Raw genomic sequence first — 25,562 nt, forward strand, 5'->3', positions numbered from 1 at the left:
ATGAAAGAGACATTAAATTAGGGACTGAGGGTATTTAAATCAACTTTATAATTACTTTATAATTACGGATTCAAATAAGACTACAGAAAATCAAGTCTCAAACATGGTTCAGAAATACTAGAAAATGGTTATAAAACCGAGTATTTTAGTGCAAAATCAGTCACCCACAAAACTAGAGTATTCCCACACTGAGGAGAATGCATGGAATCAGCGTTCAGCACACTAAGGTCCTGGGGGTTAATCCAGCTCTGGTAGATGACTAGGGCAACACACTCAAGGACACACCCCCCAAATAATCACACCAAGAAGACCAGATTGCTTGAGGCTTTGAGAAGGGAAGATGCTTATCTGATCTGTTACTCAGCAGGACTTCTCTGATTTCAATGATCCTTGATTAAAGTAATCTTTGAATAAACATGAACTCCAACACTGTAACCAATATTAGATCTTCAATGTCCTTTAGGTTATAGTACATTTGGGGCCTAGGTTATAGTACATTTGGGGCCAAACTGATGCCAGAAATGTCTTTTACTCAAACCGACCAAGCTTGCCTCTAATGGCTGTGTATCTGGGATGGGGAAAGCAGAGTTGCCACTTAAGAAAACTTGCCTCTTTGCCAGAATCAGAGGATATTTAATAGCTAGCTGTGTTAAATAGTAATTTCTTAGATCCTCTTTTGAATAAAACCTTAGTGATTAAGAAATCAAAGATTCTCTACCGTAAAAACTCTCATTGACTATAAGGCTCAGATTCAAAGACACAAGGTCAGGCACTGCGAGAGCACAGCTGTCGGTGGATCAGTGGATCAGGATCAGACAATACTGTCACCCTTAAGCAACAAAGATTAGGACAATTCTGTACCTTCTGTATGCATCTGGAGACACAGGCAGAAATCATAGCTGTAGAGGTACCGGGATGAATTACCAGTGAATGTAAAGTAATTGCCACGTCTTGAACTGGGGATCCAAGCAATGGTCCTAGGCAAGGAGAAAAAGTTGTACAGTGTCAGGACTCAATATATAGTAAGGAGTAACTGGGAAGTGTAAAGAGATAAAGAACTTCCAGTTTCCAGTTCTGCATGTAAGTAGCTTAGATGTCATCATTCTGTCCTAACGATAAGTAAAAAGCAGAACAGACTGAAACAAATCTTACTGGATCCATAAGACAGGAGAGGACAAAGAGCAAACCACTGCCCCCAAGACAAGAGAAACAGACAGGTGAGTGCGGAGTCACACCTGGACTGTAACTGAAGAATTATTGGAGGCCCAGTGTGGACAAGTAAGAGTTAAAATTTCCAGGGAGACCCAGTCTTGGGGATGGGAGGGGCACAATTTTGTGAAGTTTACCTCTAAGAGTTCAAGCAGGTTTTCACCGTAAATAGCAGAAACTCAAGGGAGGGGGAACTCCATTCAGAAATACTCCAAGGCACTCTGTTGTTAACGAGGCCTGCCCACAGGGGAAACGGAGCCTGACTGACTTGAGGGAAGTACCCAATTCCAGCCTACTCTAGCCATTCTGTCCCACTTATGGGGGGTGGGGGGGGTGTGAAAAAAACTGAGAAACAGTTGCGTAGTTCAGAGTCCAAAGGCACGGTCTCACTAAAAGACTGAGATCTAATCCTAGGACTACAGAGTGCTCCCCGACACCTCACCACCAGTAACAGAGGCCTGTTTATAGCAGTTCCTTTTACCCATCCATCATATCTGGCTATCAAAAAAAATTTTAAGGCATATTAAATGGCAAAAAGCACACTTTGAATACACAGAGCAAGCACCAGACCAGACATGGCAGGGATGTTGAATGATCAGACTGGGAATATAAAATGACTATGATTAATATAGGCTGAGGGCTCTGACAGATAAAGCAGACATGCAGGAACAGACGGGCAATGACGGCAAAGAGAGAGATCCTAACCAAGAACCAAGAAGAAATGCTTCAGATCAAAACCACTGTCAACAGGAATGAAGAATGCCATTGACAATGGGCTTCTAAGTAGACTGGACGTGTCTGAGTAAAGTCTCTGAGTCAGAGGATGTATCAGCAGAAACTTTCAAAACTGAAAAGTAAAGTAAACAAAAACCTGAAAAAAACAGAACAGAATACCCAAGGTCTGTGGGACAACTATAGAGGTGTGACATATGCATGATGCAAAGAGATAGGGAGAAAACACCATCAAAGTTAGAAAAGAAGAATGAAACAATTTGTAATATTAGAAGTGATTAAATCACCAAGTGTGATGCTGATGCTTGCTGTTATCTGAGTACTTTACCTTGGACGCATGCACTGTGAATTCCATTTTCAACAGCCTCTCGTGAGGCCTGTGAAAGGTCTTCACCAACACTTTCTGCAAACTCGATAACTGGCAGAAGAGATGAAGTCTCGGCTGGCTTTGCTTCCAGGTCTACAGTCACAAGATGCCGTCTGTCTCCTAAAGTTCTATCTAAGGTATCTGTAAACAAATTGAATATAGTACCTCAGAGATTTGTTCTGGAAAAGTGTCAAGAAAGTCCAGAAATAAACCCATGCACTTATGGTCAATCTATGACAAAGGAGGTGAGAATATACAATGGAAAAAAGACAGTCTCTTCAATAAGGGTGCCAGGAAAACTGGACAACTACCTGTAAAAGACTGAAATTAAAACATCCTCTAACACCATATACAAAAATAAATGGATTAAAGAATAAATGTAAGGCCAGATACTATAAAACTCTTAGAGGAAAACACAGGCAGAACACTCTTTGACATAAATCAAAGCAGTATTTATTTTCAAACCTCCTGGAGCAATGGAAATAAAAGCAAAAATAAACAAATGAGACCTAATTAAACTTAAGAGCTTTTGCACAGCTAAGGATACCATCAACAAAAAAAGACAACCTACAGAATGGGAGAAAATATTTGCAAATAATGCAACCGACATGGAACTAATTTCCAAAATATACAAACAGCTCATACCGCTTACTTATCAAAAACACAAGCAACCCAATCAAAAAATGGGCAGAAACCTAAACAGACATCTCTCCAAAGAAGACATCCAGATGGCCAACAAGCACATGAAAAGATGTTCAATATCACTAATTGTTAGAAAAATGCAAATCAAAACTACAGTGAGGTTGTTACCTCACGTCACAAACCATTAATGCTGGAGAGGGAGTGAAGAAAAAGGAACCCTCCTACACTGTTAGTGGGAATGTAAACTGGTACAATCACTATGGAGGACAGTATGGAGGTTCATTAAAAAACTAAAACTTACCATATGATCCAGCAATCCCACGCCTGGGCATATGTCCAGAGAAGAATATAATTTGAAGAGACACATACACCCCTATGTTTACAGCAGCACTATTTAAAATAGCCAAGAACTGGAAACAACCTAAATGTCCATCAACAGATGACTGGATAAAGAAGATGTGGTGTGTATATGTATATGCATGTATATGTGTGTGTGTGTATGTGTATATGTATACACATACACACACACACACACACAATGGAATACTACTCAGCCATAAAAAGTTAAAATAATGCCTTTTGCAGCAACATGAACAAACCTGCAGATCGTTATTCTAAGTGAAGTAAGACAGAAAGAGAAAGAAAAAAACTCTATTATATCACTTATATGTAGAATCTAAAAAAAAGACACAAATGAACTTACAAAACAGAAACAGACTCACAGACAGAGAACAGACTTATGGCTACCAGGGGGTAAAGGGGGAGGGAAGGGATAAACTGGGAGTTTGATATTTTGTACCTCTTGGGGAGCGATGGAAATGTTAGCTATCTGTTGTTGTTTTTAAATTGAAGTATAGTCAGTTTACAGTGTTGTGTCAGTTTCTGGTGTACAGCACATTGCTTCATTTATACATGAATATACATATATTCATTTTCATTCTTTTTCCCATAAGCTACTACAAGATATCAAATATAGTTCCCTGTGCTATACAGTATAAACTTGTTTATCTATTTTATATATACCAGTCAGTATCTGCAAATCTTGAACTCCTAATTTATCCCTTCTCACCCCCTTCCCCCTGGTAACCAGAAGTTTGTTTTCTATGTCTGTGAGTCTCTGAAATGTTAGCTATCTTGATTGTGGCAGTGGTTTCACTAGTTTCTCAAAATTCATCGAACTGTACACCTGAAATATTTGTAGTTTACTGTACAGAAATTATACCACAATAAAGTTGTTTAGAAAAAGAAAAGCATCTGCTTCTGTGTTTACTGTTAAAAACCTGCTCTGAATCCCCTATTAAGATTGCTTCAGTGTTTAGAATGTGTTCAGGCAGATGATCACACAAATTTTGGTATTCAGATTATACTTTTAAACATCTTATATGACTGAAAGTCTTTCAATTACAAAATTTTTATTTAAAACAGAGTACAAAAGTTATCTAATGAAAATTAAAAGGCTTTTAACCCTGCCAACCCACAAACTTAAATTTCATGTATTTCTCCAGCAATATTTTATGCATTTCATGTTTGTGATTTTTTTCCCAAAACACTAGTGATCTTTTTCTGACTGAAAATAGGATCTCTCATTTGCTAACAACCAATAGCTGTCACCAATTTCCAATATTTTACTAGAACAAAACTATGCTGTATTTATGTGAGTGACCATGTAATGCAGTGACTACTAGCCCAAATTCAAAACTAAGAATTATAGCCCAATTTCTCTTCATAATTCCTTTTAAAGCTAAATTTTATGACATACTTCATACTTAAAGATATATGCATAAGCTGAAAACAAAAAACATCCATGAAACCTACTATTACTAAAGAAACAGAATGTTACTAGTAACCTAGAAGCCTTCTGAAGCAATTACTATCATGATGCTGTATTTAATCATTCATGATTTCCTTTAGAGCTGTACCACAGATGCATGTATCCTTAACAACAAAGTTTACTTCTGCTTCATTTTGAATATGTTATACTGCAATTATTTGGCAATTTGGTTTTTTTGCTTCACATTTTTGGGTCATCTGGGCTGATACGTGGTGATGTAGTTCACTCTTCTGCATGAGCAAAAGTACAATTTATTTATCCATTCTTCTGCCCACAAGTATCTGGGGTGCTCTCTCTACGTAAAGTTTTATTACAATACTATTAATGAAGGTTCTTGTATCTCTGAACGCACACATATAAGAGTTTCTCTAGGGCATATACCTACAAGGGGAATTGCTAAGTAGTAAGTTCTATACATGGTCAACTTCATCAGAAAGTTGCCAAATTGTTTTCATAGTGGTTATATAATTTACACACCCACCAGAAGTTTTTTGTTTCCATTGCTCAACATCTCACCAACACTTGGCATTGTCAGATTTTAATTCATGACGGTTTTGTTAGTGTAAAATGATTATCTTGTCCTTTTGACTTGCACAATCCTAATCATTACTGAGATTGAGAATCTTTTAATATGTTCCTGGGCCTCTGGGTATCATCTTTTGTGAAGTATCTGTTCAATCTTTGCTCACTTTTCTGCTTGGTTTGTTGTCATGTTTTTACTGAATTTTTGAAGTGCTCTATATATTCTGGATACTGATCTGTCAGCTTTTAAATATTGCAAGTTATCTTCTCTCAGTTTTTGGTATGCCTTTTTGCTTTCTTTAGTGTATTCTAACAAATTCAAAGTTTTAGTGTTTCCAACCTTCCTCTCTTCTTCTTCCTCTATCTTGCATATATTAGCGTTTATCCTCTTTGTCCTTTTGTGCTCCAAGGGAAACTCCTTTCACAGTTAGGTTTTAAATTCACCTGGAATTGACTTTTCTATATGGCATGAGGTAGGAATCTATGTCTTTTTCCATATGGATAATTATCCCAGGCCCATTTATTGAACATCAGTCCACCCTTTCCTACTGCAATATCACTCTGACAGTAATCACATTTTTTTAAATTGAAGTATAGTCAGTTTACAATGTTGTTTGTCAATTTCTAGTATACAGCATAATGTTTCAGTCATACATATATATTCGTTTTCATTTTCTTTTTCATTATAGGTTACTAGTAACCACATTTCCACATACATGAGTCTGTTCCTAGGCTTTCTGGTTTATTCCACTGGTATACTTGTCTGTTCCTAGCTTGATTAGTATCATAATGACTGTGGTTTTATAAGTATTAATGTCTAAAACACTTTTTTGGGTAGAATTGGTATCTTCATGATACTCTTAGCCATAAATAGTACAGTTTTCCATTTAACATTGGTCTTCTTTAACGTCTAGTTCCCAACATTAAGCATTCACCATAGCTGCAAAATGACGATTTCCCACTCCAGTCCTCCTCTTCATCACCTAACACTCAGCACTCCGCATTCCAGTGTAAGGAAGAACACTCTCTTCTCCTTGTTGTTCTATTATCAGTAAGGACTCGTGAGTTCCAACTTTTTCTCAATGGTCTGTAATTATTGTTTGTAATTATTCTGGAGTTCAAATTAATCCAGATTCAGCCAGGGGAGCCTCTTCAAGCTGGTTCTTGTGCCCTTATGGCATGCCCCCATTATTTTTTTGAGCATTTCCTTTCCTTCTCAGACAACACGATGTTCCATTGCCTGCTTATTTTTGATAGTCTCCTATTTCTTACTAATACTTTCTATCCCCTTTCTTGTTCCTTCAATTCTTATTTCATGTTATGCATATAATTCCAGTATCAGAGGTCTCTGCTGGTCTGACTGTGATATTTATAGCGTATACTGCTTTTCTTGCTCATTGTGCCTTTTCTCAAGGTTTTATGATTTTAAACCCTTTTTTTCTAATTAGTGAGGACTTCATATTCTTTTATCTGTGGGATTTTCTTTGAGGCCTAGGCTGAAGATACAGTTATCTAAGGAGGCCCTATATTGTTCTCTCCAAATACCTTGGTATATTACCAATCCATCAGCACTTTATACTAAATTCTTAAGAGTTTTTCAGGTCATATTGCTTCTATGAATTTAGGCCAAAAATGTTATCAGAAGCTGATGGTTACAAATTCTCAGCAATTCTGCCCCTTGCCCTCAGCCAAGTCTCCATGGAAACAGCAGAGATGACTGCGAATTCCTCTAGGCTTTGGTACTGACTTATTCTCCAAGATTCCTGCTCCAGCTTCCTTTTGACCTCTCGAAATTTCCATCACATCCTAACCAGCTCAGCTACTAATTTAAAAGACATTATTTATATTTTCCCAGCATTTTCAGTTTTTCCAGATGTAGAGTCCAGAAAGAAAAATCATCATGTCATTTGTTCCTACATTCTGCTTGTTTAATTTTTCAAAGTTCAGTGAAAAGTAACCACCTGGCCTTTCTACAAATCACTGAGTTGCTTAAAAGCGCCTAGTTGTCTGAAACATCTTTTTTCTGTATTTCTTCATAAACTTGTCCATGTTTTCTCCTTGGGGAGGAACAGCATTAACTGTCATGTTCTTTGGCTTAAGGGAACCAAATTCAAATTATCATATTTTGAAAAATCACGAATTCTTACATTTTGGGACAGAAAATATAAAAACTACACTTTCTCAAAAATGTCATCAGCATAGGATTACCATATTTATTAAATAGTGGAAATTATTTTCCACTCACTGTTTTTTCTTTTTAAACTTTAAAAATTACATCTCTAATTTTGAGATATGTGACATAGCACTGTGTAAGTTTAAAGTGAACAACATAATGATTTAACTTACATAGACAATGAAATGATTACCACAACAGGTTTAGTGAACATCTGTCATCTCATACATATACAACATTAAAGAAATAGAAAAAAAGTTTGTTTCCCTTGTGATGAGAGCTCTTAAGATTTACTCTGTTAAGTTTCATTTATAACATATCGCTGTATTATCTTTATCATGTTTTATGTTTCATCCCTAGTGCTTATTTACCTGTCTGGAAGTCTGTGCTTTTTGACTGCCTTCACCACCCACCCCCGCCACCTCCCATTTTCCAATCACTTTATAGAATAAAAATAACACACCAACTTCAAATTCTTATACTTTCCCGGTAGTGAGGACTGGGATGAGCCATCTACTTCAAGGGCTCATCCTGCTGCAAACTGGCCTGATGAGTGGCTCAGCCAATAGATGTAATGAACAGTAATGAAATGAGGCTGCGTTTAAAACAAAACACATCCTAAAAAACAAGAAAACGCAGACATAAAACGTGTCCTCATTGATGGAAGACACTAGAGACTATGAACTCTGCTTTACGCAGCTAAACTAAGAGATTCAGAAAATCAGAAAGCAGATCCTAGAGAGAAACAAAACCAGCAAATTCTAAGTGTTTTTTGTTTTTTTACCTGTGGCACGAACTGAATTTAGGATGGTCTCTCGGTATGCCACCTGGAGAGGCCCTAGGTAGGTTTCCAGTCCATATTCCCTCTTGATTCGGTCATGAATAATCTCAATATGTAACTCCCCCATACCACAAAGGACAGTCTGGTTAAAAGAAGAAGAAAACAAAACAAAAATCAAGGAAAAAGTTATGCTTATCACAAAATACTAATAAAGGTATTATATCAATACATTTTATTTTTCATTACTTACAGTTTTTTCTGTAATTCTTTTTGGCTCTTACATCAAAATACTGTTTTTAGCTTTTCTGACTAGAATAATAAATCAATTAAAAGTGAATTACAATGTCATTCTTTTATTCCTTGATAGCTGAATTATAGCTGGGCAAGTGGCACCTAACTAGGGCTACACTTCCCAACCACACAGCTGAGTTCTGGCCAATGGAACAAAACGTATAGGTGAAGGTGGCAACTTCTGGGTAATGTCTTTAAGGAAAGGGCGTTAAATAAAGCCACCTTCTTAATGAAGATGTAGGCAACTGTCTTGAAATGTGAACGAGGGCAACATTCTGTGAATGGCGAGAATAACCCTCCCCCAAGCACTCCCAACCACATGGCTGTTTCTCAGCCATCCCGGGCACCTGACAGTATTGTGGGCAGTCAAAACTTCCAGACTAGCTAGATCTTTATTTGGCAGAGAAGTTGACCTTTATCTTCTTTGAACCAATGTTATTTTGGGTCCTTGTTAGAAAAGCCAAATTTGCATCAAAACCAATTAAACCATGCTTTTTTTTTTCTTTTAAAGCAACAATGGTTATTCCTGAAGGTCTCTGTGTATGAGAGAGTACAGAGCAAGGAATCAACACTTGCCCCCATCTTATTCATATACCATCTGTGTAGTGAAGAATTAACTTTACCCCAAAGAGAGATCTGGCCCTTGCCTTCAGCTACTGGGAAGTTATATCTAGGCCAAGGTGCTGCCTGATAGAACAGTCATTGCTTGTCTAGGGCCTTTGTCCACCAGAAAGTCTAACAACTGACTGACGATGCAGGCTTTGGAATAGCCATATCCATTTACAACCTCAAGAATAAAGACAGTGGCCCAAAGCCACAGAGGCACTAAAGATTAAAGGTCAACCACACAGGCAGTATGTGATCATGCCCCAATTAAAAACTCTGGACACCAAAGGCTTAGATGAGCTTCCCTTGTTGGCTTTGCCAGGGGGGGTAACAAGTCCCTGAGGATGAAGAAAGCTTTGCATTTGGAACTCTCCCAAATTCTGCCCTATGTGTCTCTTCCTTTGGGTGGTTCTAATTTGTATCCTTTCACTGAAATAAAACTCTAATTGTAAGGAATAACAAAAAATTACTTGGTATATGACGGCTATAATTTGAAGTTAAAGAAGAGAATTATTTTGGAAAAAAGCAAGTTGTAGAATAATACAATAGAATGACTTGTTATAATATACGTCTGTACATATTTGAAGAAGTATATGCTCTGCTTTATAACACAGCACAGCCGAAAAACTGATGTTTGGAAAAGAATAAAAGGCAATTCACCAAGATTTCAGCGATTACATGTATAGAATGGGATAGAGAAACAGAAAGGGAGACTTTAACTCTTTACTTCGTACACTTGCATGCTATTTCTATTTAAAAAATATATGTATTGACATTTTTTAAATCAAAGGTTTTTTTTTAATAAAAAGTTTCTGTTGTTGCACCTTCAGTATCAATTAAACTAAACTGCTACTTGATTTGGCTGGCATTTGGGAAAATAAAGTACTCCATATTCCTCAGATTCCTTTGATTTCAAAGGAAATCAGTTTATCCTTTTTAAAGACAAATTTATAATCTCTTTAAGGAACTTTTTCTAGAATCTTGTATAAACTCTCCCCTGGCTTCCTGAAGAGAAGATGCAGAATGAACATGTGTTGTTCTACTGTGCTATAATATACAGCACAGTTCTCTATCTCCTTTGAGACTCTTTTTCCTCCCACATTGTTAGGCTGTAATCACTTCTCATCCATTTTATGTGTGTTATCATCTTTAAAAGTGCCTTTGCATCCTCCCTTTAATAAGCTGCTTCTATAAGTTACTGAAAGATTTCTGGGATTAAGTAATAATATGCGTACTTGTCCAGAGTCAGGATCTAGCTTCACTTTCAAACTGGGATCTTCACGCTGAAGGCATTTCAATGCATGATCCAAATCTAGATGATAAATAATAACTGTTACCTTTACGTTTCATTTAAAAAAAATAATGTACCATACATTCTAGTGGGGAAAACAGATGAACAAGCAAATTTAAAAAATTTTTTTTTCAAACAGCCATAAATGTTTTGTAGAGAATAAAACAAGGTGACAAGATAGTGATGGGAAAGTACTTGGGTGACCTAGGAAGACTTTCCAGGATGATTTAGATAAAGACACAAACCAAAAAGAATGCCCTCGTAAGTAAAATCCTGAAGAAAAAGAATTCCAGATAGAGGAAATGGCTGTGTAAGGAATGATTTCTTTTAGAGAAACAAGAAGGCCAGAGTAGCAAGATACTGGTGGACAAAAGGAAGAGTAGCATCAGAAGAGAAGGGAGATGTATGGCTAGGATGACATCATGTAAGGTCTTGAAGGAGATGGTGAAGAGTTTGGATTTGCACTAGGAAGTCACTGAAGGATTTTAAGTGGGACAATAACATCATCTGATTATATTCTGAAACGGTCAATCTAGGAGCTGACAAAAAATTGAAAAGCCTTCAGAAACACAAACAGTAATGAGAAACTGGCAGAAATAAGCTAAATTACATCACAAATAAAGAGATGCTAACATGCTCACCCTATGATGAATTATCACAAACAAAGAAGACATAAGAATATAATTGAACCTTGAACAACAGGAGTTTGAACCATGCAGGTCCCCTTTTATTCAGAATGTTCTAATAGTAACTACTGCAGTGTACAGTATACACGATCTGTGGTTGGTTGACTCTGGATGCAGAACCACAGGTACAGAGACTCTGACTATAAGTTATACCGAGATTTTCAACTACATGGAGGGTCGGTGCCCCTATACCCCCTGTTGTTTAAAGGTCAACTGTATATTATTTACATTAAATATGCCATCTAAAGTAAAATGATACTTTAATACAATCAAATTGATACATATATATTTCCTCTTTATAAAAGACATTAGAAATTCCACAGACATAAAGCTGAAGAAAGGAGCTGAGCAATGAAACAATGAAGTAACCTTAGCAGTCACACATTTAAGTGTTCTTAGGTATATAAACCACGTCTTCTAGACCTGCATGGTCCAAAGGGTAGCCACAAGCCATCTGTACAACATATCACTAGTCTGAATTAACATGTGCTATAAGTGTAAAATTCATAACAGGTTCAAAGATTTAACATGAAAAAAAAAGTAAAATAATTCAGTAATTTTAATATTGATATTTATGTTCAAATGATAGTATTTTTGATATACTGAGTTAAGTAAAATATATTACTAAAATTAATTATTTTACCTTAACTCTTTTTAATGTGGCTAGAGGAAAATTCTAAGAAGCAGGGTGGAAAGACTGGAGCTTGGTTGCCTAATGATGTTGAGGAGCCACCCTCCAACCCCTGGGCTACTACCAACTCAAGGGATATTTTACAAGAGAAGGAAAGAAACTTTTGTCATTAAAACACTTGCTATTTGGGGGTTTGCTGCTCTGTGTAACCAAATCTAGCTGGAAATGATACAGCTGGAATTGTGAGCTTTACTATACACCATACCAAGGAGTTTGGGTTTGTCCTATAAGCAGAGAAGCCACTGAAGAATTTTAGGCAAATATGCTAAAGAACAAAGTATTTAACATTCAAAAAGGTCAAATGACATTAACCACAGTATATAAATATCTTGACTGAGTTCTAAAGGTTGAGCTAGAAAACAGGGAAAAGTTGATTTTTATAAATGGTGATGGGAAATTGAATCAGTAATGAATTGGTTACTGTCTCATCTAATACACTGGAAGGGCAGGCCTAAGGTCAGTAATTTAAAATCCCATAGATAACACCACAAGAACAAGAGTAGGGACAAATTTAAGAGAAAAAGGGCCAAGATAAAAGAAAAAATGAAAAGAGTTTGTAAAAATCAAAGCATCTTAAATAAAAACTAGACAAATCACAAGAAATACTTACCAATGAATGCTAATAAAACTGAACTCAATGACATAAGAAATCTTTTGGCATTAAAATGTAACTGTTTTATCAAAATGATCAGAGCACTAATTAATTGATACACCATGACTATTTGTACCTGGCTGTTTAGCCACTGAAGGTGGTTCTATGGTACAGAAGAAAACAGGTTCTGGAATCTCCACCCCAGCCAGTAAAAGCCTCTCTGCTTCACTGTTCTGGCTATGCTTCTTTCCTCCCTCCCTTTCGACTCGACGAGCTGCAGCTAACGCGCTGGACTTGGATGAGACAATGGTGTCTCCAGTGGAAGTCTGCAACAAACAAGATGCCTTGGGACAAAACAGACTACTGGCGAACACTCAGCTTCCAATAAGAACCACAAAAACCAAAGAAAAATTTTAATGTGGTACTTTCTTTTCATCAGAACTTAAAAGGGAGAGACATCTATAAAGCTCATTACAACTTTGCATAGGTAAAGCTAACTTAACGTCTACAAGAACTCTATCCAAAACACTGCTGTAATAAATTCTAATAACACACACACACAAAATACATTCAAAATTCATCTCGCAAAACAAATGTATCTTTGAACAAAAGAGATAAAAGAACAAGAGACAAAAATCCTTGCCTTTATGGGGACTTCATTGGCAAAATATCTTTGCTTTCTACCTGATCAATTATAAAGTTAGACTAAATTGTCTGCAACAATCAAGATAGAGAAAAAAAAAAACCCGATGGAAATAGTATTATTTTATATAAACTTAAAACATATGTATGTATCCATAAATAATGTATTATTTTACTTAGATTTGAACTTTACATGAATACAATTAATACTGCTTAGTGTCTTCTATAATTTATATTTTTTTCTTTCTTATTAAACGTTTGAAGGGGAAGGGTATAGCTCAGTGGTAGAGTGCATGCTTGACATGCACAAGGTCCTGGGTTCAATCCCCAGTGACTCCATAAGAAAAAAAAAAAAACCTATACCTTCCTCCCCCCCAATAAATGTTTGAGACTCAACCATGTTGATAAATATGCTACAGTATTCATTATTCCACTATTGATAGCTTTTGGATTGTTTACAGGTTTTTGCTAATACAAAATACCTACTTTTAATAAACAATCAAGCTGTTATTTTTAAGAGAAACCATTTGGTCACTTACATGTTTAAGCCCAACAGTCAAAGCAATGTTACCAGCAGTCAGTGAAGGGATTTCTATATGTTGGTCAGCAAATGGCAAAAGCAGACGACATATTCTCTCCCTGTAAAACCATGGTTTAAATTAGTAAAAGTACTTTTAAAGAAATGAGTGAAGTTTTAGAAAATAACCTAGGCTTCTACTTACGTGCAGTTTCCATTAATATTATGGACAGCCAACTGGGGTTTTATCATGCCTGAGTAAATGCGCATAAAAACCAGTGGTCCTCGCTGCCTGTCATGGAGAACTTTAAATGCCAGTGCACATAAGTCACCCTTGTACCACTGCCTAGAAAATTAAGGAGAAATTCCAGAAAAGCCTTTAAAACACACTTCCTATGCATCTATACAGATCAGAATCAGTGCACCAACTTAACCCTGATGTCCTCCAAAGATTTCTCATATCTTCTAGTTTAGCTACCCAGGCCAATTAAATAATATATTATGTAACTCTCTTCTTCCACTAGACAAAATTATTTAATGGAGATCTTACCGTTAATTTCTCAAAACTAAAAACAATGGATTCTCTTCCAAACATTATCTCTATCAGCAAATAATTCTTGCAAAGAACTCCTTCCTCAAAAAACATACCTAGGAACATCACACCACTTTAAAAACTGTACAGAGTAAGTAAACAAATAGGTACTTTCCAACTATTGCCTTCACTTTCTCCTCCCACTTTCTCTTCAGCTGCACAGTCATTTAAATCCACACTATAAACTTGAACTTGTTTATACAGTCAACACCTACAGAATGACATCCTAAATTGGTGTTTGACTCCCTCTGAAATTACCAAATTTTGTGTATAAGTACATCTTTCTGAGGAAAAGCTCCATATTTTCACTACTTTAAAAGGAGTCCATGACTCAAAGTAGGTTAGACACTTATTTTTTAAATTGAAGTACAGTCAATTTACAATGTTGTGTCTATTTCTGGTGTACAGCACAATTCTTCAGTCATACATGAATATACATATATTCATTTTCGTATTCTTTTTCACCATAAGATGCTACAAGATACTGAATATAGTTCCCTGTGCTATACAGTATAAACTTGTTTATCTGTTTTACATATACCAGTCAGTATCTGCAAATCTCAAACTCCCAGTTTATCCCATCCCACCCCCCTCCCTCCTGGCAACCACAAGTCTGTATTCTATGTCTGTGAGTCTGTTTCTGTTTTGTATGTAAGTTCATTTGTCTTTTTTTTCCTTTAGATTCCACATATGAGTGGTATCACATGGTTATTTTTCTTCCTCTTTCTGGCTTACTTCACTTAAGATTACAGAACTTCTCAAATCTTTTTCCTATTCTCTCCGAGTTTAACTTTAACAAATCCTTATACAGAGAGTTTACAATATACTAGGCGCTGTTCTATGTGCTTTATAAATATTAGCTCATTTGTCTCTTATAACAGTCCTATGAGATAAGTCTTACTCTCTGCATTTTATAGATGAGAGGCTAAGCAACCTGGAAGACCTGAGATTTAAATCAGGTAGTACATAGTGCATGCTCATAACTTCATCATAATGCCTCTCCAACTGGGAGAGATGAAAAGTGATCAATGTGCTAGTTAATAAGATTACAGTCTACTTCTGTCTGCCATTTTGCACAGAACTCACTCAGATTTTAGACCACTTATTATCAAGGACAAAGCTGATAGAGACAATAGTAAAGCAATGGACCGTCCTTATAGTCAAAAATATTTTGAGCTTATGAAAAAAATCTTGAAATCTAGAATAAATGTAAACATATCTATAGAATATTCATCAAACATCCCCAATATACTGCCTTTTATTTTTAAACTAAGATGGCAGGCTCAACACTTAACTTTTACACAGCAAAAGAGCCACACATTCTTAGCTCCATCTGTAAACACAGCAGGTTACAAGAGATGATGACAAATGTCCCTTTCAAGTAAAAATCACTATGGCTGTACATTATGTTATTTACAATAATACTCTTTACCAATGCTATTCAAGAATGGTGATTCAACTTCTCTTTGTGAAGCACGACCTGTGTGCCTACCTGTCTTTTCAAGGCTGTAAGATTTTAATCTATGCACTTGCATACTTACAGAAATTCATAGTTGCGCTCTTCAGGTGAAGGCAAGTACATGGTAATAGCATCTAACAAGGGCTGGACGCCTTTGTTTTTCAGGGCACTTCCACAAAGTACAGGCACTGCTGTCTGATCCAGTGTTACTCTGCGTATAGCAGTTTGTAGCTACGAAGCAGAGATATGTAAGTGTTTTATGTGCAGTATACCGGTCTCAGCCAAAATACCTCAAAATTAGATGCCTTCCCTAACCAACCACATGAAACAGCACTCCTCAGAACACTTTCATCATTCTTTATGGTCTTATTCTTCTTCATTTTTCATTGTAAGTAATATTAATCACTACCTGGTACATTAGATATGTATTTATTAGTTCACTGTCTATCTACTAGAATGCAAAATCCATACAAACACTGTAGTTAAGTCTCATAAAAACACTGCTAAACCACCTGAAACTAGAAAAGTGCTTAAAATAAAGTAGGTGCATAAAAATATTTCTTAAATAAATGAATTAATATACTTGTGATTTAACCTTGATAATCCAATAGAGTAACTGGTTGAAAGTTAGAAATATAAATATGAGTTAGCAATTTCTTCAAATGAATTAAATCCACATCAAATAAAATCCAAAGGAAAATGAGGTATCAAAGTAAAAACCATTTTTATAAGACCTCAAAACCAAGAAAAGCTAACATGTGCTTGCAAGCTATTGATAAGAGAGATGGTAGGTCAATTTCATTTTAGACTGTAACCTCTTTGAAAGCAGGTATCATGTTATATGACTATAGGGCATAATAAACACCACATTTAAGCACTCAATTACTAAACAAGAAAAAAATTCAAAATTATGGCATTTCATTCAAAAGAAAAAAAATCATTTTTTTCACCTCTAACTTCAAATGGCTCGAAATTGATCTACAGATCTTGTGTTTTTCTTTCATTCTTTTCATGAAAAATAACCAAGTGAATTTGCTGAGTTCATCCTAGAGCCCATTTAAAAACATAACACATATTACTACTTAAAAACACTTTTCACAGGGGAAAGTCCTTGACAGAAAAAACCAGAAATGCCGTGAAGAAATCTGTCATAATTGAAATACTATCAGTATATTACTCGGTTATTCTCTGGTTTAATGTACTTCAAAAGAAAACAAAAAAAAGGAAAGACTTGCAATAAGTTTCCACTAACAATTAAAACAGATTCAGGAAAAATGTTCTGAGAAAAATGATCATGGTAATAGTCTGAAAGACAGTAAATTAAAAAAAAATTTTTTTTTCTGTGACTTTCCTAAAACTAAAGAATCACAATGAAGAGAAAAGGCTGCAGCGAATGGACAATGTTCTCTAATTTTTAACAGTGTTCTCCTAATTTTTAAGCCTACATTTTCTAATGTTATGCAAAGTTGAAAACAAACACACACACACACACCCCTACAACAGAGAAATCAAACCACATCCAATCAGTAAAACTTGGTCAAAGTAAATGAATAAAATATACCTTTTCAGCTGGTAGCAAATCAAAATTTTCACTAAATTCGCCTAGAACCAAGTCAGCAAATTCATCATCCAAATCTGCAACCTATAAAGAAAGGCTTTAGTTCTATAATTTGCATGCATTGTCACAACTATTAACTTAAGTCTATATACCATAAATACACATTGTCCAAAGATTTCAAGCCACACAACGTAACTTATCCAGGCCAAGGAACTCTTCGCATTTTCTAAAGAGATAAAGAGTTTTTCTTTCAAAGAAAAAGAAACTGAAAACTGAAGATACATTCTCATTAGTTTCCTAAACTCATGGGAATCTATAGTCAGATAAAGCAGCTCAATAAAGTGCTACCTACTCTGAGTGCTCAAAAGAAATAAAAGAAAACCCACAATTTAGAGCCAATAATATATACAATGGACTGCTGTTTCTAGATAAATTGGGGGAAATCTTAGTTCATTAAAAAAAAGTTATAATTGGTAGTTGTCTAATATTTTGAACATTCACCAGATCTCCTAAGACAAAGTAAAAGAACTGATCTTGTTTGTAATCCTTCACTGAGGGAATAAATTTAAGTTGAGGGGATTATGGTACCACTTCAACAATAAAAATGCTCTAATTCATGTTCTTTTCATAATCATCTGCCTATATATGACAGGAGAATTCAGTTGACAATAAAATTAATGAGTTTCAAAAGTTTGTAAGAGTACAAAGGAGCAAAACATTCAAACTTGGTGAGAAAAACACATTTTTAACAGCTAACTATAGCAGAAATGTACCCAACCATCCTTCCAAAAAGCAGCAAGGTTAAGCACAGCTTCTGGAGTCAAACTGTCTGAAAATGGCTCTGCTACTTACAAACTTGTTCAAAAAAACTTTCGTCAAGTTACTCACCTCTCTTTGCCTTGGTTACTCATGGAGATAATACTAGTACTTACCCTTGGGGCTGCTGTGAAGTTAACTAATTCAAACTATGCTTCCAGAACATTGGTTAAGTATACAGTAAGTATGGTTTTCATCACTATTCACTTTTAGAACACAAAGTTGCTTCTGGTCCACACTAATCTTATTCTCTAATTTAAAAAAATTTTTTAATGTGGTAAAATATAACAAACATAAAATTTACCATCTTAGCCATTTCTAAGTGAACAGTTAAGTAGTGTTAAGTACATTCACACTGTTGTAAAACAAATCTCCAGAATTTTCTCATATATCAAAACTAAAACTCTATACCCATGAACAACTCTTCTTCACTGTCCCCAACTCCAGCTCTACTTTTTGTCTCTATAAAGTTGAGGATTCTAGATACCTTATGTAAGGGAAGTCATACAGTATCTTTTCATAATTAGCTTATTTCAATTAGCATAATGTCCTCAAAGTTCATCCACATTGTGGCATATTAAAACTTCCTTCCTTATTAAGGCTGAATAAAACATAGCACATTTTGTTTATCCACTCATCTGCTGATGAACACTTGGGTTGTTTCCACCTTTTGGCTATTGTGAATACTGCTGCTGTGCACAAGGATGTACAAATAGCTTTCTGAGACCTTGCTTTCAATTATTTTGGATTTATGCCCAAAAGTAGAATTGCTAGATCATATGGTAATTCTATTTTACATTTTCTGAGGAGCCATGATACTGTTTTCCACAGTAGTTGCACCATTTTCATCCCTACCAACAGTGCATAAGGATTGCAATTTCTCCACATCCTTGCCAAAACTCATCTTCTGTTTTTTTGACAGTAGGTACCCTAAGAGGTGTGATGTGGTCTTATTCTCTAGTTCTATACATACATATGTATTCCTTGTAATCATCAGCTTATTATTATCTGATAGTCTCAAATTTTCTTTATTTTTATTATATACTACCTTGTCCTGGAACAACAGGGGATATATATGCAAGTATATGTTGGCTCCTCAACCAGAGTACAAAAATCCTTCTTAGGTTTATTCTGAGGTTTAGGCAGCAATTTAGGGTCACTATTCTGTATAAGACAAAACAAAACAAAACCCTCAAAGGGGAACCAATTATGTAACCAATTATTGATTAATGAATGTCAATTCCACTTATATTCTTTTAAGCCCCTCCAAATTAGAGAAGCAGTAACAGCAGAACAGATAAGAGCTCTAAGGGCCAAACTGAGACAGATTCCAGCTCTGCTGCTTATTACCTATATGACAACTTATTGAAACACTGTTAAGCCTCTGTTTCCTCACCTACAAAATGGGGATACTACAAGTTGCCAGGATGACCAAGTAATACATGTAGAGCACTTATGCTAGATCCTAGGAGGTCCTCAACAACTATTATTCAATAATACAAATAGCAACAATCATTATTATGTTGATGATAAAGTTGATGACTACTATATATTATAATGGAAAATAATCACTTTAAAAATAACTTCATATAAAGAGGAATGGAAAAATTAATGATGAGTGGATCTATTTTGCTCAGATTAATTTAGAAGTGAAAAAATCAAAGGATTCAGACTCATGCTTTTCTCGACTACAAGAATCTGGGAGTTTGTACAGGTTATGTTTTACTTATTGCTCTATCCACTGACAATATCATATAAATATTATAAATATTAACAATCTTACTGCTTTGTATTAAAATTTAGAAGGTGGATGAGGTCCAGAGTTATATATTAAGTATAAAGTTGATTATTTTAAAATTTTCTAAATAATGTGACATCTGCTAATGTAAAAAGCGGACATACCCTTTGACCTAGCAATTCCACTCCTACATTTAACAAATTCCTGCACATGTGTGCAGAGATACACACCAAGATGTTCACAGCAACATTGTTTCTAACAGCAAAGAGAAAACCATCTCAAAGTCCATCCACAAGAGAACAGACAATAAATTGTGGGATAATCATACACTGGAACACTACAGAAGACTGAAAATGAATGAAATAACACATGAACGAATCTCAAACATGATGTTGAGCAATGTAATGAGATATAAACAGTATCATTCCATTTAAGTAAAATTCAGACCATGGAAAGCTAAGTTCTCTAGGTATACATTTGCAGTAAACTATAAAAGAAAGCAAATGAAAGCTAAGCACTGCAATCAACATGGAAGTGTAGATGATTAGTGGAAGGGAAAGAGAACAGTAAGTAGCACACAGAAATGCAAGAGTATTGCTAATATTCTATTTCTTAAGCTAGGTGGTGATTACACTGGTGTTCACTGTGTTATTCATTATACTTTGCATATTCCATATGTAATTTTACATGAAACTTCACAGTAAGTATGATTTAACGTTTATAAATATTTATACGATTTTAAACTCAAAGTATTTATTTTACTTGTTCAATTAAGGCATTCCTTGCTTCCGTTGTCTCCTTCAGCAATTTAGGATCACTCATTTCCAAGAGGGGTTTTCTCTCAAAGTCTTTTCCATCATCTGATTTGGGACTCCAAATAAGTTTCTCTTTACATACTACATCCACCACTCCTTTGAAAGTTTTGGCTTCACCAATTGGTAACTATAAGCCAGAATGAGATTAACATTTTATTAAATGATCATTAGAACTCAATTAGAACTGCAATGGTGATAAAATTTGTCTTTCCCCAATCCCTCCCCCAAAATGTCTCTTATTATTACCATAATCTATACCTATTTTTATTTATATCCTAATTTTTTCCAAAAAGAATTTGACATAGCTTCAAAAATGTTTAGTATGTCACAATAAAATAAATTGATGAGGACACTGAGCAGTTGTTGCTATTAATCAACCAACCTGTAAAAGCAAAGGCTTTGCCTTCAACTTCTCTCTGATGCTTTCAACTGCATAGTTAAAACTGTAGAAAGAAAAATAATTAGTTTAAAAATGTTAAAATTCTTAAAACAGGATTTAAGAATGTTCTCCAAAATTATAACCCTTTTTATTATCCTTAATGTTCACCATTTACAGTTTTCCACAGGACAGTATCATCAAAACTTCTAATGTTGATTTCAGATATCAGTGATTGAGTATCTACCATAATTCTGCCCCCACAGATATTTAAGGTACTATTATTATTGTGAACTTCATTTAACTAAAGTTTGAGGTTAATGTTAAATGAATTGATCAAGGTCACAGATGATAAATTGGAGTTAGGATTCAAACGCAAGATGTGTGATTCCCAAAGATTCTTTCCTCTAAAAACTACATTTGTTATCACACATAGCTACCCACTTTCTTCCAAAGGCCAGTCTGACTAATTTTTCTACACTTTTATCTTAGACATTTGTAATCTCATATGCTACATTGTTCATTTCTGTGCTAATACTAGAGTTGGCTACCTACGGACCCCCATGCCATCTTGGCACATGGGCTGATTCATATACATATGCAGACCATTCTGGTTCCATTGTCTTTGAGAACCAGCCTAGTTCTCAAACCAGCCTTTGAGAACCTCCCTCCCCAACAACATAGGTGCTGTCAGTCAGTACAGGTAGTACTTCCATCTACCTCAAGGAACTCCAAACAGAAAAGTGTCAGAAACTTATTAGCCTAGCACATTGTAAGGGTGCTATGCTTCTACTAATCAAAACAAAAGTCCTTTAAGCCAGTAGCCTTAGAATTACAGCAGAGAGTTACAGAAACACAAAGCACACAGTGTGGTATTAGGAGAGGCATAGTTTATGTTTTCCCATGGCCACTCTCATATCACAGACTAGGATCTCTCCCTATCACATTTCCCCACAATCCTTTGTATTCTTAATTTTCGCCCTTTCACATTTTCTCCAAATCCTTCATACACTATTGATTTTCTGAATTCTGCTCTCAGATAGCATATCCATTTTGGAATATCACTCTGTAAGTCTGGAGTATTATGACTACGTCTCAGCATTAACTTTTGTCCTACACGTAGGTTTCAAAACATCTTCTCCTCTCCTAGTTTCCTTTTGTTGAGAGCATTTTACCTAGTAGCTAAAGAAAATCAGGGGACAAGGAAGAACACTGTTCTCTGAGGCAACCCTCTACCTTTAGCAATGACAGGGAGCACTGTAATGTTCATCAATATAAGGGCTATACCATACCGCTCTAAATAAAACCAGTGGAATCAGCAAGACATCACTGTCAGGACCCTAGAAACTAGGACATAGCCTCTCTACATCAATCAGAATCATCATCTATCAGCTCTCTTTAATCCCACAGGTTGGTATTTAAGCTATGAGTTAGCGGCTCTGAAATGTTTCTAAAAAAGGATTGAATTGGGAGTCCATGGAATATTTATACTCTATAGAGAATACTATTTCTAAATTTAAGTTATAGTCCATTAAAAGCTCAAACTGCACAGCGAAAAAAAATGTGACAATGAATATATGTATGTTCACGTATAACTGAAAAATTGTGCTCTACACTGGAATTTGATACATTGTAAAATGACTATAACTCGATTAAAAAAATGTTAAAAAAAAAAAAAAAGCTCAAACTGCATTCTTACTTTCGATGAGCCAAAGAAACAGACTTTAAATACCTTGCTCCAATTTTGTCCATCTTGTTTAAAAAACAGATTCGAGGTATCTTGTGTTTATCAGCTTGCCTCCACACTGTGAGAGTTTGTGCCTGAAGCAAAGATAAGGAAAAAACCACACATTAAACAAAAATAACTAGGTTACTACACATCGAACAAGCAAATCTAAGGCCCTGCAACATGGAATTGGGCCCTGTTCTAGCACAGAGTTAATGTCACTGCACATATACCTCTAGACCCACTCTTACACTGTCAGGTTAAAACAGCTAAGAATGTCATCAAGTATGACTGAAGATTGTGCTTCAAACTGAGAATAATACTTTAGGTGAACTCGGACGCAACACAAAGGGAATTAACAACTGTGATATACTAGAAGACACAGAAAGGGGACTTAACGAAGAACTAGAAGACCTACTTTTTCTTTAAATTTTTCAAAAGTGAATTGACAGAACAAGTAATTGATGTACACTATAGAACATTTGTACAATAGAGAACTGCACAAGCAAGAGATTAAAATCACCTGTAATTCCACACCAGGATATGACCACTGTTAATATTTTGGGGGATTTATTAGAAGACCTACTTTTTGTTTGGCTTCACCTCACCTAGTACACGTCTCAATACCGAACTTATCAGTTTTCTGCTCTGTGAAATACGGACTTTTGCCTTAATTCAGACAGGAACAGAAAAGAGGGTATTATAAAGATACTATTGTGATAAAAATCAGGTATTTGTATTGTGAATATTTGGATGTTCATGTAAACTGAAGAGGATTTAAGGGGAAAAAAGAAGCCAATATCTGTATTGCTAAGTTGCAATTTTCATATGCTTTTCTATTTGGCCTCTTTTAATTCCACTTTCTATACATGTTAAATATAAATAGTGTGACTAGTGGAGTCCAAGAGTCCAGAAGTAGAGCATCAAAAGCCTCATGTGTTGACATTAGTTAAAATAGAAGCCAGTTTGTCATTTTCGGGGGGAGGTTTGCAGGGGGGAGGTAATTAGGTTTATTTATTTATTTTTCAATGGAGGCACTGGGGATTGAGCCTAGGACCTCATGCATGCACGTGCTCTACCACTGAGCTACATCCTCCCCCCATAATTTGTTTTAGTAGGGTAAAATATACATTATGATAAAATACAGCACAAGGGTTAGGGGTACCAATTCCTGCAAACTCAAAAATCCTCTTAAAACTTTACAAGCGGCCCTTCCCATCTGCAGTTCTGCATCCGTGGATTCAACCAGTGATGGATTGTGTAGTTCAGTAGTCTGTACTTAGTGAAAAAAATCCATGTATAAGTGGACCCACAAAGTTCAAACCCATCTTGTTCAAGGGTCAATTGTACAGATTTTAAGCGTACAGCTCAATAAATTTTTATAAATCTACATACTGGTGATAACTATTACCCCAATCAAGAGACAGAACATACACAACATGATAGATTTTTCTTATATCCCACCCAACCATGGCAACCTTTTGTCACCATAGATTCTGCCTATTTTTGAACTTCATGTAAATGGTATGGCTTCTTTCACTCAACATGATGTTTCTGACATTCACTCATGTTGCTGGGTATACTGGTTCATTCATTTTTATTGTTAAGTTCCTTTACACAAATGTACCAGTTTTTCTATCCACCTCTGAATGTGCACTTGGGTTGTTTCTAGTTTGAGGCAATTATGAATTTAGCTGCTATAAACATTCCAAACAAATCTCTGGTAGGTAAATGTTTTCATTTACTTGGATAAAAACAGAAGAGTAGAACTGCTGAGTTATAGAACAAGTGTATATTTATAAGAAACTGCCCAATAGTCTTCCAAAGTGGCTACAGTATTTTACAGTCCACCAACAGTATCTAAGAGTTTCACTTACTCTACATCCTCAACCAAGATTTGCCATCATTTTTTAATTTTAGCCATTCTTATGGGTATAAAACAGCCTCTCTTTGTAATTTTAATTTACATTTCCCTAATGACCAATGAGACTGAGCATCTTTTCATGTGCTTACTGGACACTCACATGTCTTCTTTGGTGAAGTATCTATTCATTCAAGTCCTTTGTGTACTTTTTTATTGGGGTGTGTTTTTATTATTGATACGTAGTTCTTCATATATACTGGATTGATCACAAACATGTTCTGTGAAAATGTTAGCACATACTTCCTAAGACAGTGATATTCTCTACATAATCAAGTGTTACTGCACTCTGGAAATTTAATATTCATATATTTTATCTAATGCTACAAATTTTCTCACAGTCTAAGGCTTGCCTTTTTGTTTTTCAGTTTCAAATATGTAATTTTGATAAGGTCCAATGAATCAACTTTGCTTTATGTTTCTTGTGTCTTCTCTAAGAAACTGTTACCTATCATCCAAGGTTATGAAGATACTTTATTTTTCCTTTAGAAAATATACAGATATAGCTTAACACTATGATCCACTCCAAACTAAGTTTTGGGGGTGGTGGTGGGAGGGAGGATATTAAAGCCAATCTTGAGATTATAAGGCAAATGGGGTACCAGCTAAAGAGAGCAGAGCTGACCCCAGTGGCAAAAATTTATTATGAACCTATTTTCAGGATTTATCCAAGGAGCTTTACATTAAGTTTTGGGAGAAAATTCTTCATGATTCACTCGCATTTCTCCATGTTTTGTTTAGAGAGGCACTGACTGCCTTTATTCTGCACTATTTTTTGCAAAGATGTCTGTACAATGAACAGCTTAGAAAGACAGAGACAGTGTCTCCCTCCAGAGCAAATGGTAGGTTGGCTTGCAACCTTGGAAGACAATGTCTCCTTTCAGAGCAAAGAGCAAGCATGCTTACTACCCATTATAAAATATTTCCATTCTCTAAGCACAAGGTTCCACTGCATGCGCAGCTGTCACCTGACTTCCCTTTGTCACCC

General features: G+C 35.6%; 1 protein-coding gene across 5 annotated transcripts in view; it reads right to left on the reverse strand.

Moving 5' to 3' along the window:
- The window catches only part of GFM2 (GTP dependent ribosome recycling factor mitochondrial 2), a 49,945-nt gene that overhangs the window by 10,399 nt on the left and 13,984 nt on the right, over positions 1-25,562 (reverse strand). For 4 of the 5 annotated variants that reach the window (XR_004317624.1, XM_032474237.1, XM_032474253.1 and 1 more), the window contains 12 exons: positions 22,660-22,748; positions 20,934-20,994; positions 20,499-20,678; positions 17,186-17,266; positions 15,707-15,855; positions 13,779-13,919; positions 13,596-13,695; positions 12,551-12,740; positions 10,390-10,466; positions 8,261-8,399; positions 2,270-2,449; positions 862-977 (listed from right to left, as the gene is read on the reverse strand). Coding sequence is in view for 3 of the 5 variants with exons in the window: in XM_032474237.1 (XP_032330128.1) it covers positions 862-977; positions 2,270-2,449; positions 8,261-8,399; positions 10,390-10,466; positions 12,551-12,740; positions 13,596-13,695; positions 13,779-13,919; positions 15,707-15,855; positions 17,186-17,266; positions 20,499-20,678; positions 20,934-20,994; positions 22,660-22,748 (1,503 nt within the window). In the remaining 2 variants the exon portion in view is untranslated. Of the gene's footprint in view, positions 1-861; positions 978-2,269; positions 2,450-8,260; positions 8,400-10,389; positions 10,467-12,550; positions 12,741-13,595; positions 13,696-13,778; positions 13,920-15,706; positions 15,856-17,185; positions 17,267-20,498; positions 20,679-20,933; positions 20,995-22,659; positions 22,749-25,562 lie in introns of those variants that run through there. The other variant, XR_004317648.1, reaches the window with a different exon arrangement.

Source organism: Camelus ferus, chromosome 3 (assembly GCF_009834535.1).
Source record: "Camelus ferus isolate YT-003-E chromosome 3, BCGSAC_Cfer_1.0, whole genome shotgun sequence".
In the NCBI taxonomy this organism is placed as follows: Eukaryota; Metazoa; Chordata; class Mammalia; order Artiodactyla; family Camelidae; genus Camelus; species Camelus ferus.